Raw genomic sequence first — 12,500 nt, forward strand, 5'->3', positions numbered from 1 at the left:
GACTATCCCACTGATGCCACCCCATCAATCTTTATGTAGATCAAGGACCGAGGAGGGAAGGGAGGATGTATCAAAGAGGAATTTGAGGCACCCATGGTGTGGCATGTTGGAGCTGACTCCTCTGTGTTTGCACTGAAGGGCCCATGGAGTTAGAGAAGCGAAATGACCTTGCCTAGTTATTAAAGGAGCGCTCCGGCCATTCTTCACACAGATCTCTCGTTTCTCGAGGTTACTGAGTGCTATCAGTACGAAAACAAAAAACATAAACAATCGGGTTCTGCCTTGAAGTTCTCCTTTAAGTGAGCTTTAGTAAGTCTAGATTCGTTTTTAGACTAGATTAGATTTATTGCACTTTGACCATCAAGTAAAGGCCCACACACACATACAGACATAAGTAAAATATGTATGGTATTTATTTGTGAAACTCACTGTGTGTGTGTGTGTGTGTGTGTGTGTGTTAGGGCCACTTTGGGAAGGTGGAGCTGTGCCGCTATGACCCGCGGGGCGACCGCACCGGGGAGCTGGTGGCGGTGAAGTCGCTGAAGCCGGAGAACAGCGAGGAGCAGAGCAGCAACCTGTGGTGTGAGGTGGGCATCCTCAAGGAGCTCTACCACGAGAACATCGTCAAGTACAAGGGCATCTGCAACGAGGAGGGTACGTACACACACACACACACACACACACACACACACACACACACACACTATTATCTCACTAACACAAACACACTCTAAAAATCACTCACAGACACACACACTGTTATTTCACTAACACAAACACACTCCAAAAATCACTCCCACACACACACACACACACACACATACACACACAGCAGTGAAGTATTAATGCACTCTTGAAGTTTAAGCAGTGAGTTGCCAGTAGCATCTGTAATATGTAGACTCTACATTGTAGAGGGTAGAGCACTCTTTCACAGAACACTAGCCCACAGGCCTTTACTGTAGCTCTCTCGCACTCAATAAACCAGGCATATCAATAAAGTGTGTGTGTGTGTGTGTGTGTGTGTGTGTGTGTGTGTTACAGGAGGCACTTCTATCAAGCTCATCATGGAGTACCTGCCGATGGGCAGCCTAAAGGATTACCTGCCCAGGAACAAAGTCAACACCAACCTCAATACGCTGCTCAAATATGCCGTTCAGATCTGTCAGGTAGCTCACTCACCTCACACCTTTATTGTGTCAGATTCAGACTCGGGCCAGAATTTAAGTCCAAATATCTTGTCCACAACGTCACAAAAATACACCCATTTTATGTGCTGAAGTCAAAAACGTTATTCCCTAAAAGAAGGTGCAAAGGTCTGACAGAGTTCCGTGCAAAGGATGTTTAATGTTTCCATAGCGCAAAGCCTGAGTGGATTGCACGATCGCACGCATTGTCGAACACCAATATTTATGCCCTTCCTTAGACGCTGCCATAACACTTGGCAACTTTGAACCCACAGGTGGCATGATGAAAGGAATGTTGTTTGGTCTTATCTTTCGCTAGTCAGCTCTGTTGCTGCCAAGTGTACAAACTTTTCGCCACAGCACAACTTCAGAGCGTTGCACAAAGTTTATACAGTGATCACAGGTCACACATCGCACACGGGTTACATAGTTCACTCGCTCGCTCTCATTGGCTGTTTTGAGTAGAGTCCGCCTCTGATGACGTCTTTATCTCAGCAGCTGCAAGGCCAAGCGTGCTTTCACTTCGCCCGGCCACGGTGAGATAGAGACAGACAGAGTGCACACAGAGAATGACTGATACAGTAGAATAGCCTCAGTGTGTCACTCGGTATTTCAAAATGTTATAAAAGGATGTCATTTCAGAATAACCTCAGTGTATTTCTTGATTACCATTGACGTTATATAACTACATGTATTGCCGTTTCAAACTCGTTCTCCCATCATGATGTCTACAAACCATAGTGATCATTTATTATAGCCCAACCTCTACATGCCAAGGCTGCTTTACCCAATGGGGCCCTATGCAATCCTCTAATAACAATAATTATAATAATTACATTTATTTATTAGCCCATTTGTCAAGCACAGAGCACAAAGTGCTTAAGAAAGTGTAAGGATGTAATCATTCAGAACCAAGTAGATTCAGTATTACAGCTGCAGAGTCTGATGAAAAGACTGCACATTTATTAGTTAGAACTTAGAAGTGGTGAGAGTGCTTTAAGAGGCCATCTCATATGAACATTTAAACCCATCACAGACTTAGTGAAGTGGTAGCTGTGCAGTGAATGGACAGAGGGCTACAGATGGCCATGCGAGCTCGCTCGTTTGATTACCTTGGCCTCGTTTTTTAAGGCTGAGGGAGACAGCAGGTCATTTAAAGCAGTTCCCATAAATTTCCCAGGAGAGTGAGGGCTGCCTCTCTGGCCCCACAGTCTCATTCTCCCACCATCCATTAAGGGTTCTGTTTCCATAGACTAGACTAGAGCAATGGCAGGGCCTTCCCTCTTTAAGATAGAGTGCACCTCCTCAGAACCGTGACTGATTGGTGCCGACCTGTTCTCCAGGGCATGGACTACCTTGGCTCTCGGAACTACATCCATCGGGATCTGGCAGCCCGGAACGTTCTCGTGGAGAACGAGAGCACGGTGAAGATCGGAGACTTTGGCCTGACCAAGAGCATCAAGGAAAACGAGGGCTACTACACGGTGAAGGACGACCTGGACAGCCCAGTCTTTTGGTGAGGACCCCAGTGTGAAGCACACTAGCTCAGTAATAGAGCCAGGCTGGGGTGCGTTTCCCAAAACCATACTTGCTAACCTGTTAGCAACTTAGTTGGTTGGCAATGGGAAATTGCTTTGCATTGCAATCAACAATGTTGCTAACTTAGTTAGCTATGGTTTTTGGAGACGCACCCCTGACTGGTGATCGGTAATGGCCTGAACAGACTACACAATATCAGCCCCATTTTGCCACGATTGTTTCGTGTGGCCGACAAATTTCCATTGTCGTGTCCGAATATTGAAAGTCGGGAAGCCTGTTGTAATGTGACATAATTCAGCGACCCATGATTTACTGTCTGCGACATTCCACGACGTTAAGACCAAAAGTCTAGCTTGTGAGAGTTTTTGGGGAATCTCCTACGACTCCCCTGTTGACACTGACACTGTGATGACACGCGACGAGAAGGCTACGATAGATGATCTTGTCTTACGACCAAGACGCGGCTAGATTTTGTGGTTCTCTGATCGCCTAGTCTGACACGGTCAATCGTAAAAGATCATCGTAAAAAAAAAACATATCATGTAGTGTGTACAGGCCATGACTGGGATAAGGGGGCTACAGTATGTCCATTAGCGCATGCTGAGTGTTTGTGGTCCTGCTGCAGGTACGCCCCAGAGTGTCTGGTGCACGGCAAGTTCTACAGGGCCTCGGACGTCTGGTCGTTTGGAGTCACCATGTACGAGCTGCTCACCTACTGCGACACGACACGCAGCCCCATGACGGTGAGGGGGAAACGACACATACACACACACACACACACGCACGCACACACACTCAACATGCAGAGGTGTTCTATAGAGCAGTGGTTCCCAAACTTTTCTGGCTCACGGCACCCCTAAACACATCTCTCTCCATCCACGGCACCCCTATTTTTATTTTTATTTGTTTACTTTTTACTCTCAACCTCTTTTGTGCATTATTTGTACTTCCATGCTTCCGTTATTGAACCTTGTGATATGTTGGCTAGGCCATAACTGCTTTTATTACCATAGCATGACTATGAGAAGGTGAGGTTTATCTAATTCTTGTTTTATTCAAATGAACCACTCTCTTTAATTCAAAGCATTAAATAGAACTTTTGAAAAAAATAAGAAATATCAGGAATAGGCCTTCAACTGAAATCCGCAAAACATCTGTACAACATCTATCACAGTTGTATTTTGAAATGTATATCATGGCTAATTTCTTTGACAATTCCGCGGCACCCCAGGGTGCCCAGGTACCCACTTTGAAAAACCCTGCAATCTTGTAATCAGAATTAGTGATGAGACCTAGGACACACACACACACAAACACACACACACACACACACACACACACACACACACACACACACTGTACCAAACGTAAGATAGTGAGGCACTTTCCAGTAGGGAGTGCATCCCAGTTCCCCCACCTCCAGCAGCAGCTCCTCCTCCTGCCTGCGCTCCTCCCCGTGGAAGTGCTGCGTGTGCAGGCAGGGCTCTCTGGCGCTGCCCCTCCACTGCCCTAGAGGGAGGGCCTCCGCGTCTGCAGGGCTGTGTGCTGAAGAGCAGCGAGATGAGAACCAGATGGACGGCCCTGACCCAGTCTAGGTGGCCACTTAGTGGAGCACAGATGGGAATAGCTCCTCCTCCTCCTCCTCCTCCTCCTCCTCCTCCTGCACCTCCTCTCCCCTCACGCTCACACTCACAGAGCGGTCAGCTCTACTCATCTTTGGATACCTCTCTCCTCGATCCTCGATGCTCGATCCTCGAGGGACGTTTCCACTGATCTATAACTAACACTGGGTAGACTATCCTATTGTTGCCGCCCCATCATTCTTTATCTAGATCAGTGAGGACGAGGACCGAGGAAGGAAGGGAGGGTGTGTAAAAGACCAAATGAGAGGCACCCATAGTCTCCACTACAGAACATTCATCCAGTAGCTTTCAGCACAGAACCCTGCAGGCTCCAACAGGTATCATGTAATAAGCCAACCCCCCCGTTGAGTAAAGGAATCTCATCGCTGTGTTATGAGCAGAAGTCTGTCATCTCCTCCAGTACTCGTCCCCGAGGGCTTAGTGTTTGAGTAGGTGTGTTTGGACCCAAAGGAGGCGGCGGTGGCCTGTGTAACCCGAGCTCCATGCTTAAGGAGCACCGCGCAACAATTCCCTCCTCCGTTACGTCATCCCTGCTCTGCTATCTCCCAATCTCTCTTTCTCTCGGCCACTCACTTTTCACCTCCCTTCCCCGGGCTCCCTCTCTCTCTCTCTCTCTCTGGGCCTTCTCTCTGTCTCCTGCGCTCGTCTCTCAGCGCAGCAGATGGCACGCGTCTGTGCCCGTGGTGGCAGATGCCCATGTGTGCCAGCGTGCCTCTCTGTGCCGTGGCGGAGAGCTGGGAGCACGTCCAAACATGGCCGCCGCCTCCCTTCCTTCCACCCACCAGTCATCTGTGCTCGGAGAAGACTCACACACACACACACACACACACACACACACACACACGCACACACACGCACACTTGCGTGCATGCATTCAGGAATTATGATCTCACCAGCTGAGATGTTTGTTTCTGCCTTGTTTAGTTAGGGTTAAGATGTAAACATTTGAACCAATCCTCTTTCTCGCTACTCTACGCTTGCTTCCTACAGGAGTTCCTGAAGATGATTGGTCCGACCCATGGTCAGATGACGGTCACCCGATTGGTCAAGGTTCTGGAGGATGGGAGGAGACTGCCGCAGCCCGAGAGCTGCCCTGATACGGTAGGAAATCACACAAACTTGCACGCACACGCACACACACATTATTGAAAGTTTCCAAGCTCTCATCACACAGAACCTCTGTTGTCCATCAACCTAAATATGTTTACCTGAAACTTGACCCAATAGGTTGTTGACAGGACTGAACTGTATGGATGATATGTGTTGCATGTGTGTGTTGTGATGTTGATTGGGATTCTCTGTGTCTTGTGGCAGGTCTACGCCCATATGGGGAGGTGTTGGGTGAACACACCAAATGACCGCATCGACTTCAAAGGCCTGATCAGTGTCTTCCAGCAGATGCTCGCCGACAGCCCACGCCCATGATGACCCGCCCGGCCTTACCAGCACAGGGAAACAATGTGAAGAGCTCACCGAAGCTGTGGACATTCAAGACTATCACGCGCATTTAAACACACACACACACACACACACACACACACACAGACAGACAGACAGACACACACACACACACACACGCACAAGCTTGATGTAGCAGAGGCTATTTGATCTCTCTACTTGTGCGACCTCTCTTCTTGGGGAGAGTTCTTTTGCTCATTTGCCATGTTGCGGAAACCGATGACAAACTGTGACTGTGAAACGACACCGACTTCCCGGGACAAACGATGCATGCGGAACTTTGCGGGAAAACGTGTCTCCACTCGATTATGCAAACAGAAGCGGTCGGGTCCTGCTCCCCTGACTCCGCATCCGCCATGTCAGCGTCCACACATCTTGTACCCTTTTGTTTTTCATTCGTCTGTGTTTTTAAGCACGCGTGTTTATAAAAGTCCTGTCGGAACTGGCCGGCAGGGCCCCCAGAGCTGGACTGGACAGAGAGAGATGAGGAGGAGGAGGAGGAGGAGGAGGAGGGAGGAGGAGGGAAGCCCTGTACATACAGTAGCGCCACAGCGCTGCCTTTGCTTTGCATGGGGGGGGGCTACTAGGGGGGGCGCGGTGGTGCACGTCGACCCCTGAGCCTGGACTGTCTGAGTCAGCATGGATTATACAGATGGCCACACGTGCATTGGCCCGGTCACACACACAACGCTCGTCTGCGCATCGATGTGTGTGCGCATATATGTATGTGTGCTTTTGTGTGTGTGTGTGAAAGAGAGAGAGAGAGAGAGAGAGAGAGAGAGAGAGAAGCAGAGAGAGGAGGTGGGTTTTGGAGCGAGGGGCACTGCGCTGACCGCATGGAATATTCCGCACAGCCCGCGGTCGCCTCTGATTGGCTGAAGGCTCTTGACGGATTCCCACGACTGCTTGATTTCGTTCCTGCACGCCTGAGGGTCAGCGAGGCATCAAGAAGTGCCCTGGACATTTCCCTACACCGCCCCAAGCCTCCGCTCTCACGTCCTGCTAGTGGCTTCCCTCCCCGTCACGCTGTCTTCCTCTTCCTCTTCCTCACTTCCTGTTGATCGCTTTGAGACTGAAATGGACCCACGGAGCTCATCTGGCCAGTCATATGTGTCCCTCATACGCGCACACTCATCGCCTCATGCTTTGGCACTTCAGAAATGTTTGAACATGCAGCACCCATTATGGCCACTAGAGGACACCAAAGTATATTCTATGTATCAAGTGCTATTGGACACATATTCTGAGCCCAGCTTTAAAAAAAAAAAAAAAAAAAGTTTCTATATTCTACAGAGAAAATGATGCTCCTTTGTAAAGGTGATTTCAGATTGTTAACAGATTGTTTTGGACATGTATGACTGTATGCATTGACTTGTGGAGTGGGAGTTCCACATTGCCATATACTGTATGTGCAGTGTTGTGTGTATCTGCTGTATGGGGTGATTGAATCAGTGCCATGTCTATATTACTCTCCTCCTGCAGGAGCCTGAGTGGCTCCGAGGTCCTCTCCCAGGCCAGTGCATGTCTCCCTGCTCATGAAGCAGATGAACAGGGCTGCCTGTATTCCAAGTACGGAATACAAGTGTTTCTTCAGGGAGTTGGGGGGTAACTGGGGGGTATTCCGTGGTTTAGTGCCAAACCTGGTTAAGTTAACTCCGACTAAGTGGTAAACCTCATACAACAAGAGCCCTATTGTTTTGTTAGTTGAATGAAGCCATGCAGCTCTTCCATTAGGAGTTTTACTAACTTACTTTGAGTTAACTTATCCAGATTTGTCACTAAACAATGTACTTGGAATACCCTCTGATTATTACAGACACGTAGTGGGCTGAATAACAGAGCAGACTTGGATTTTGATAGAGTTTGATTTCTAGATGTCTACTATTTGATGGTCGCAGAGTATATGTAAAATGTGATTCTTCTGATAATCCTCTTCTATTCTCGTAAAGCTACAAGTATCTCTACGATTTAAGTTAATGTGTAAAGATTCTTTATGACGAGAAAAAAAACAGCTTAGTCTCACTCTCTTAACAGCATGCTAGGCTTGAGTGTACAGTGTGTGACTTTCACAGCCATACATGGACACAGTTGGAGTGAAAGGGGGGAGATGAAGATGGCGGGAGGAGAAGAGATTAATGCAGAGAGAAGGAAAAGAAAAGGGAGAGACAAGGGAAGTTGTCCCAATGTTTTTGTTTTTATTTCGGAATGTAAAACAATTCCTGTTTCAAAAGAACAAAAATGATAATTCAGAGAAATAAGACAGGAAAGTACGACATGTGGGGGATAAAATGTACATAAATACACCTTTCAAATAAATAACATCTTTTTTTCATCTTTTTTTTGCCATTAATAATTAAAAAGCCTTCAGCTCCATAGAATGAAAAGTTTTATCAGTTTGTCTATTTTCCAGAGGAAAAGATAAGCATGCTAAAATTCCATTGTTCCTAAAAATAGCTTATTCACAGTAAAGCAATATTAACACAGTTGAGATATAAAATATTGCAAAAAGTCTGAAATTTAAGATCTGAACAGAAACCAAACAGATACATACAGTATACAGAGTAAACTCAAAAGTACAAACAGGCCAGCAAAATATATTCAAAGCAGGAGGCTTCTATTTGTACCCTAACCCAGAGACACAAAGCCCTCTGAAGTCTACAGAGGGAACTTAAGTATTGCAAAGCTTTTCTGAAGCCTCACATGACACCCCCTCTACACACACATTCACACTCACATCTAAACACACACCAGCAGTCTTTCCGTCTATTTAAGGTGACGTGTTGTTCGAAAGAGTCCTCACCTCGTCAGCTGGACACCTCTGAGTGACCGTCGTGTAAACGACCTGTGAGGGTGTGGAGTTCTGTCAGGCTTGTTTAGAGGCCGAGCAGTCATGCCCGTGCCTGCAAAGGCTTAGGGGGGACACGACCTAATTTACTACCTTGTTTACAACAACCAGCCTCACCCAGCCAGCAACACGCAAGTCATCGGCACCCTGACTAAATAGGTAGAAGTCTACCCCATACCTACCCCACCAACCCTCCTCATGGGGCATGAAAACGGCCCCTCTCAGCTTCCAAGGAGGCCCCACACTCCTCTCCTCGTCCCTGTCACTCATGCTTGCACTGTCTCAACTCCCTGGAGAATAAGCATCGGCTCTGCTAGCAGGCCACGCCGTGGAGCGCGTTAGTAGACCAGACAGACGTGGGTTAACTTAAGATAGTAGGCCTGGGCCCCAGTCGTGGCGCGACTGGCTGGGGCGCCTGCGCCGCACGCCGGCGACCCGGGTTCGATTCCCGCCCCGTGGTCCTTTCCGGATCCCGCCCCTACTCTCTCTCCCACTCGCTTCCTGTCGCTCTGCACTGTCCTGTCACATTAAAGGCATAAAAGCCCAAAAAAAAAAAAAAAAAAAGATAGTTGGCCTGAAGAGCCAGCGTGAGCGCGGGAGGGCCCGTTGTCGTGTCCACACACAGAGGTAAATGTGCTTTGATCGAAATCCCTGCTGATAGGCCTGGAGCGCTGACGCTGGAGACACGAGTGATCCCGACTGGACGACAGACTGGCTGATCAGTGGACCGGACACACAGGTAAGGAAACCCGTCGGGGGGGGAGAAAAGCGGTCAGAACGTGTCATCAAACGGGGACGAGACCGGCTCAGGCCTGGGCAGTGGGGGGACAACACCACTCCACTGGACTGCCATATTGCTTTCACTTATCCAGCCCTTGGAGAACAGTGGCCAAGCGTCCCCAGCACCTCTCCCGCCCACATCCCTATCCTCCACTCCGAATCCCCAGCAAACATGCACACACTTGTGCATTAAGAAAAGTACAGGGCAGTGGCTTGGCATGGCTTGGGAATTGTAGCCCTAAGTTAGGCTCGAGCCTACACAGCCACACACACACACACACACACACACACACACACACACACACACACACACACATAAACACACTCAAACACACACATACGCACACTGCTCTCCAGGAAGTTGTGGCACATGTGATAATGGCTTATATTGTACATTGTCAGGGTAAGAGATAAGATACAATCACTAGAATCACTAGGTTAGCTCAACAACACACGGAAAAAAACACACACTCAGAAACAGAAGCTTGCTTCAAATGCCTGGATACATTCAATACAACACTGAGGCCTGTTGCTGAGACTATTTTACAGCGCGCGGGGGGAGAACAGTGCTCCTGAAAGGATTCCGATGGAAGAACCGAGGCCTAATCTAAGCACATTACCTTTTTAAGACATGGAGGAGAGACACAGAGCCGACCAAGCGACCCAGTCAGCTGGGGAACTGTACACATCGAGGTGGGGGTGAGAGAAAGGCCAAGAGGAGGGGGGGGGAGCGAGCGAGCGCACGGCGGCTGTGGGCCAGACTCACGGCGGAGCGCTTAGCGCGGTCAGAGGAATCACAGTCCTGCACTGACGGCCTTTCAGATTTCAGACGAGATTAGCCGCCGCGCGGGTCAGAGGGCAGCCGCTGAGCTTTAGCGGCGCGGCCGTTTTCCCCCCGACACCCGGGAACAGATAGAGCGCTACCGTCAGAGGAGAAGAGTGGAGAGAGAGAGAGAGAGAGAGAGAGAGAGATGGGCAGATAGAGGAAGAGGGGGATTAACGCACACAGAAACATCACTAATAGACGTGGAGCAGCATTGTGCTGTGGTGTTATTGCCTGATTCAGGGCCAGCTGCTCCGCCTTGTGTGAGTGCACTCTTAACTCCGACACACACTGACACGCTCACTCACACACACACAGCATGTTTACACAACCAAAGCACATTCCTCTGCTTCGAAATGACTCAAACAGTAAGTATTACATAAATATTATTATTCGCGTTATTGTAATCGGTATTAAACATTATTGTTAGGTTGCAGTATCGGCAGCTGTAAAGCTTTAAACTCTGACACACTTCAATCCGCCACAATCACTCCACAACAACAACTTCCCCTCAGCAACAGTAGCCAAGGCCACAGGTTGAGTTGCCATGGTAAACCACCTCCACAGTAACCCATCGGCAACAGGAGCCGAGGCCACAGGTCAGTCTCCACAGCAACTCCCATTATTGCATCACAAAGAGGGGCTAGCCTCTGAACTAGCGCAGTGCGGACCTGGCACACACACACACACACACACACACACACACACACACACACACACACACACACACACACACACACACACACACACACACACACACACACACACACACACACACACCTCTGAGCCTCTCTTATGCCCTGAAGCTCAATAGTTTGATGGCTGATCTCTCCTACAGTGACAGTTTTATGTACAAAGCTGCACACACACACGCACACACACACACACAGAAAAACACTGGCCACTACACAGTGATGTCACTGAAGCTCTGCACCCGTTCCATTCTCTTCTCCGGTCACTTTGTCTTTGGACTGCTGTCTCTCTCTCTCTTGCAGGCCTTGATCAGCAATTGCCAAAATAAGCAGCACTTGAGTGTGTATGTGCATGAGTGTGGCTGTCAGTGCACGTGAGCATGTGTGTGTGTGTGTGTTTGTGTGTGTGTGTGTGTTTGTGTGTGTGTGTGTGTATGTATGTGTTTCCTGCCGAGACACTGCCCAGAGCAGAGGAGAGCAGAGGAAAGTCTGTTCCAACCCAAGGCCTGAGTGCTGTCTTATCCAGCCTCACTCAGTGTAATACCATCTCCGGCCAGCAGAGGAGTCTCCCTCCAGCCAGGCCGCACACACAGACACAAGTAGCCTGACAACACACGGTCCATTCAAACGCGTTTACAGTAACAAGTAGACACATCAGGAAAGTCATGTACATAATTCTGACCTCAACAACCACGTCAGAGAAAAGAGCTCAAGAGTTTAAGGCTTAGACGACAGTAACAATAGCAACATGGTAATTGGAAAAATGTGTGTCCGTTTCAGTGAGTGTTTGTGTGTATGTATGTGTGTGTGCCTGTGCAAGTGTGTGTGTGTGTGTGTGTGTGTGTGTGTGTGTAAGCATATGTGTAAGTGTGTGTGTGTGTGTGTGTGTGTGTGTGTGTGTGTGTGTCTGTGTCTGTGTGTCTGTGTGTCTGTGCCTGTGTGTGTGTGTGTTGAGTAAAACAGAATACTTGGTCTGGACATCACAAAGAGACAAAACCAAATACATCTACAAGTGTATGTGCGTTTAAGTATGTGTGTATACATTATAAATTGTTGAGTGTGTGTGTGTGTGTTCATGTGTGTGTGTGTGTGTGTGTGTGTGTGTTAGATCCGCTTCTTCTTGAAGTAGTCGGCGTATTGGCCTCCAAGCCCCTGCGAGTGTTGGCCAACATATGGACCATCTGATGCCACTTCTGGAACTGGCAGCTGAGGATACTCCCTCTTCTGCCCACGAGCCTGAGCCTGAGGGGGAGATAGAGAGAGAGAGAGAGAGAGAAGGAAAGAGAGGGGGGGGGGGCGAGGGAGGGAGAGGGGGGGGCGAAAGAGAGAGAGAGAAAGAAGGAGGGAGGGAGAGAAAGAGAAAGAGAGAGGTGGGGGAAGAAGCAAAGTTACTGAAAGTAAGAAACTGGTCCTTCCAAGAGTCTCACACAGCTCTGTTGACTGGAAAACTTGAGGGTAAAAAATCGAGGGAAGACACACACACACACACGCACAGACACACACACACACACACACACACACACACACGCACGCACA

At 48.7% G+C, this 12,500-nt stretch overlaps 2 protein-coding genes across 2 annotated transcripts in view; one reads left to right on the top strand and one right to left on the bottom strand.

The window, feature by feature from the left end:
• jak1 (Janus kinase 1) overlaps positions 1–8,156 on the top strand; it is a 37,429-nt gene extending 29,273 nt beyond the window's left edge. The window contains exons 19-24 of the mRNA XM_062556003.1: positions 462–654; positions 1,042–1,166; positions 2,528–2,700; positions 3,349–3,466; positions 5,357–5,467; positions 5,681–8,156. Of these exons, the coding sequence (XP_062411987.1) occupies positions 462–654; positions 1,042–1,166; positions 2,528–2,700; positions 3,349–3,466; positions 5,357–5,467; positions 5,681–5,791 (831 nt within the window). The 3' untranslated portion in view covers positions 5,792–8,156. The remainder of the gene's footprint in view (positions 1–461; positions 655–1,041; positions 1,167–2,527; positions 2,701–3,348; positions 3,467–5,356; positions 5,468–5,680) is intronic.
• raver2 (ribonucleoprotein, PTB-binding 2) overlaps positions 7,998–12,500 on the bottom strand; it is a 72,228-nt gene continuing 67,725 nt past the window's right edge. The window contains exon 15 of the mRNA XM_062556004.1: positions 7,998–12,206. Within this exon, the coding sequence (XP_062411988.1) occupies positions 12,069–12,206 (138 nt within the window). The 3' untranslated portion in view covers positions 7,998–12,068. The remainder of the gene's footprint in view (positions 12,207–12,500) is intronic.

The sequence above is a fragment of the Sardina pilchardus genome, chromosome 15, assembly GCF_963854185.1.
Source record: "Sardina pilchardus chromosome 15, fSarPil1.1, whole genome shotgun sequence".
In the NCBI taxonomy this organism is placed as follows: domain Eukaryota; kingdom Metazoa; phylum Chordata; class Actinopteri; order Clupeiformes; family Clupeidae; genus Sardina; species Sardina pilchardus.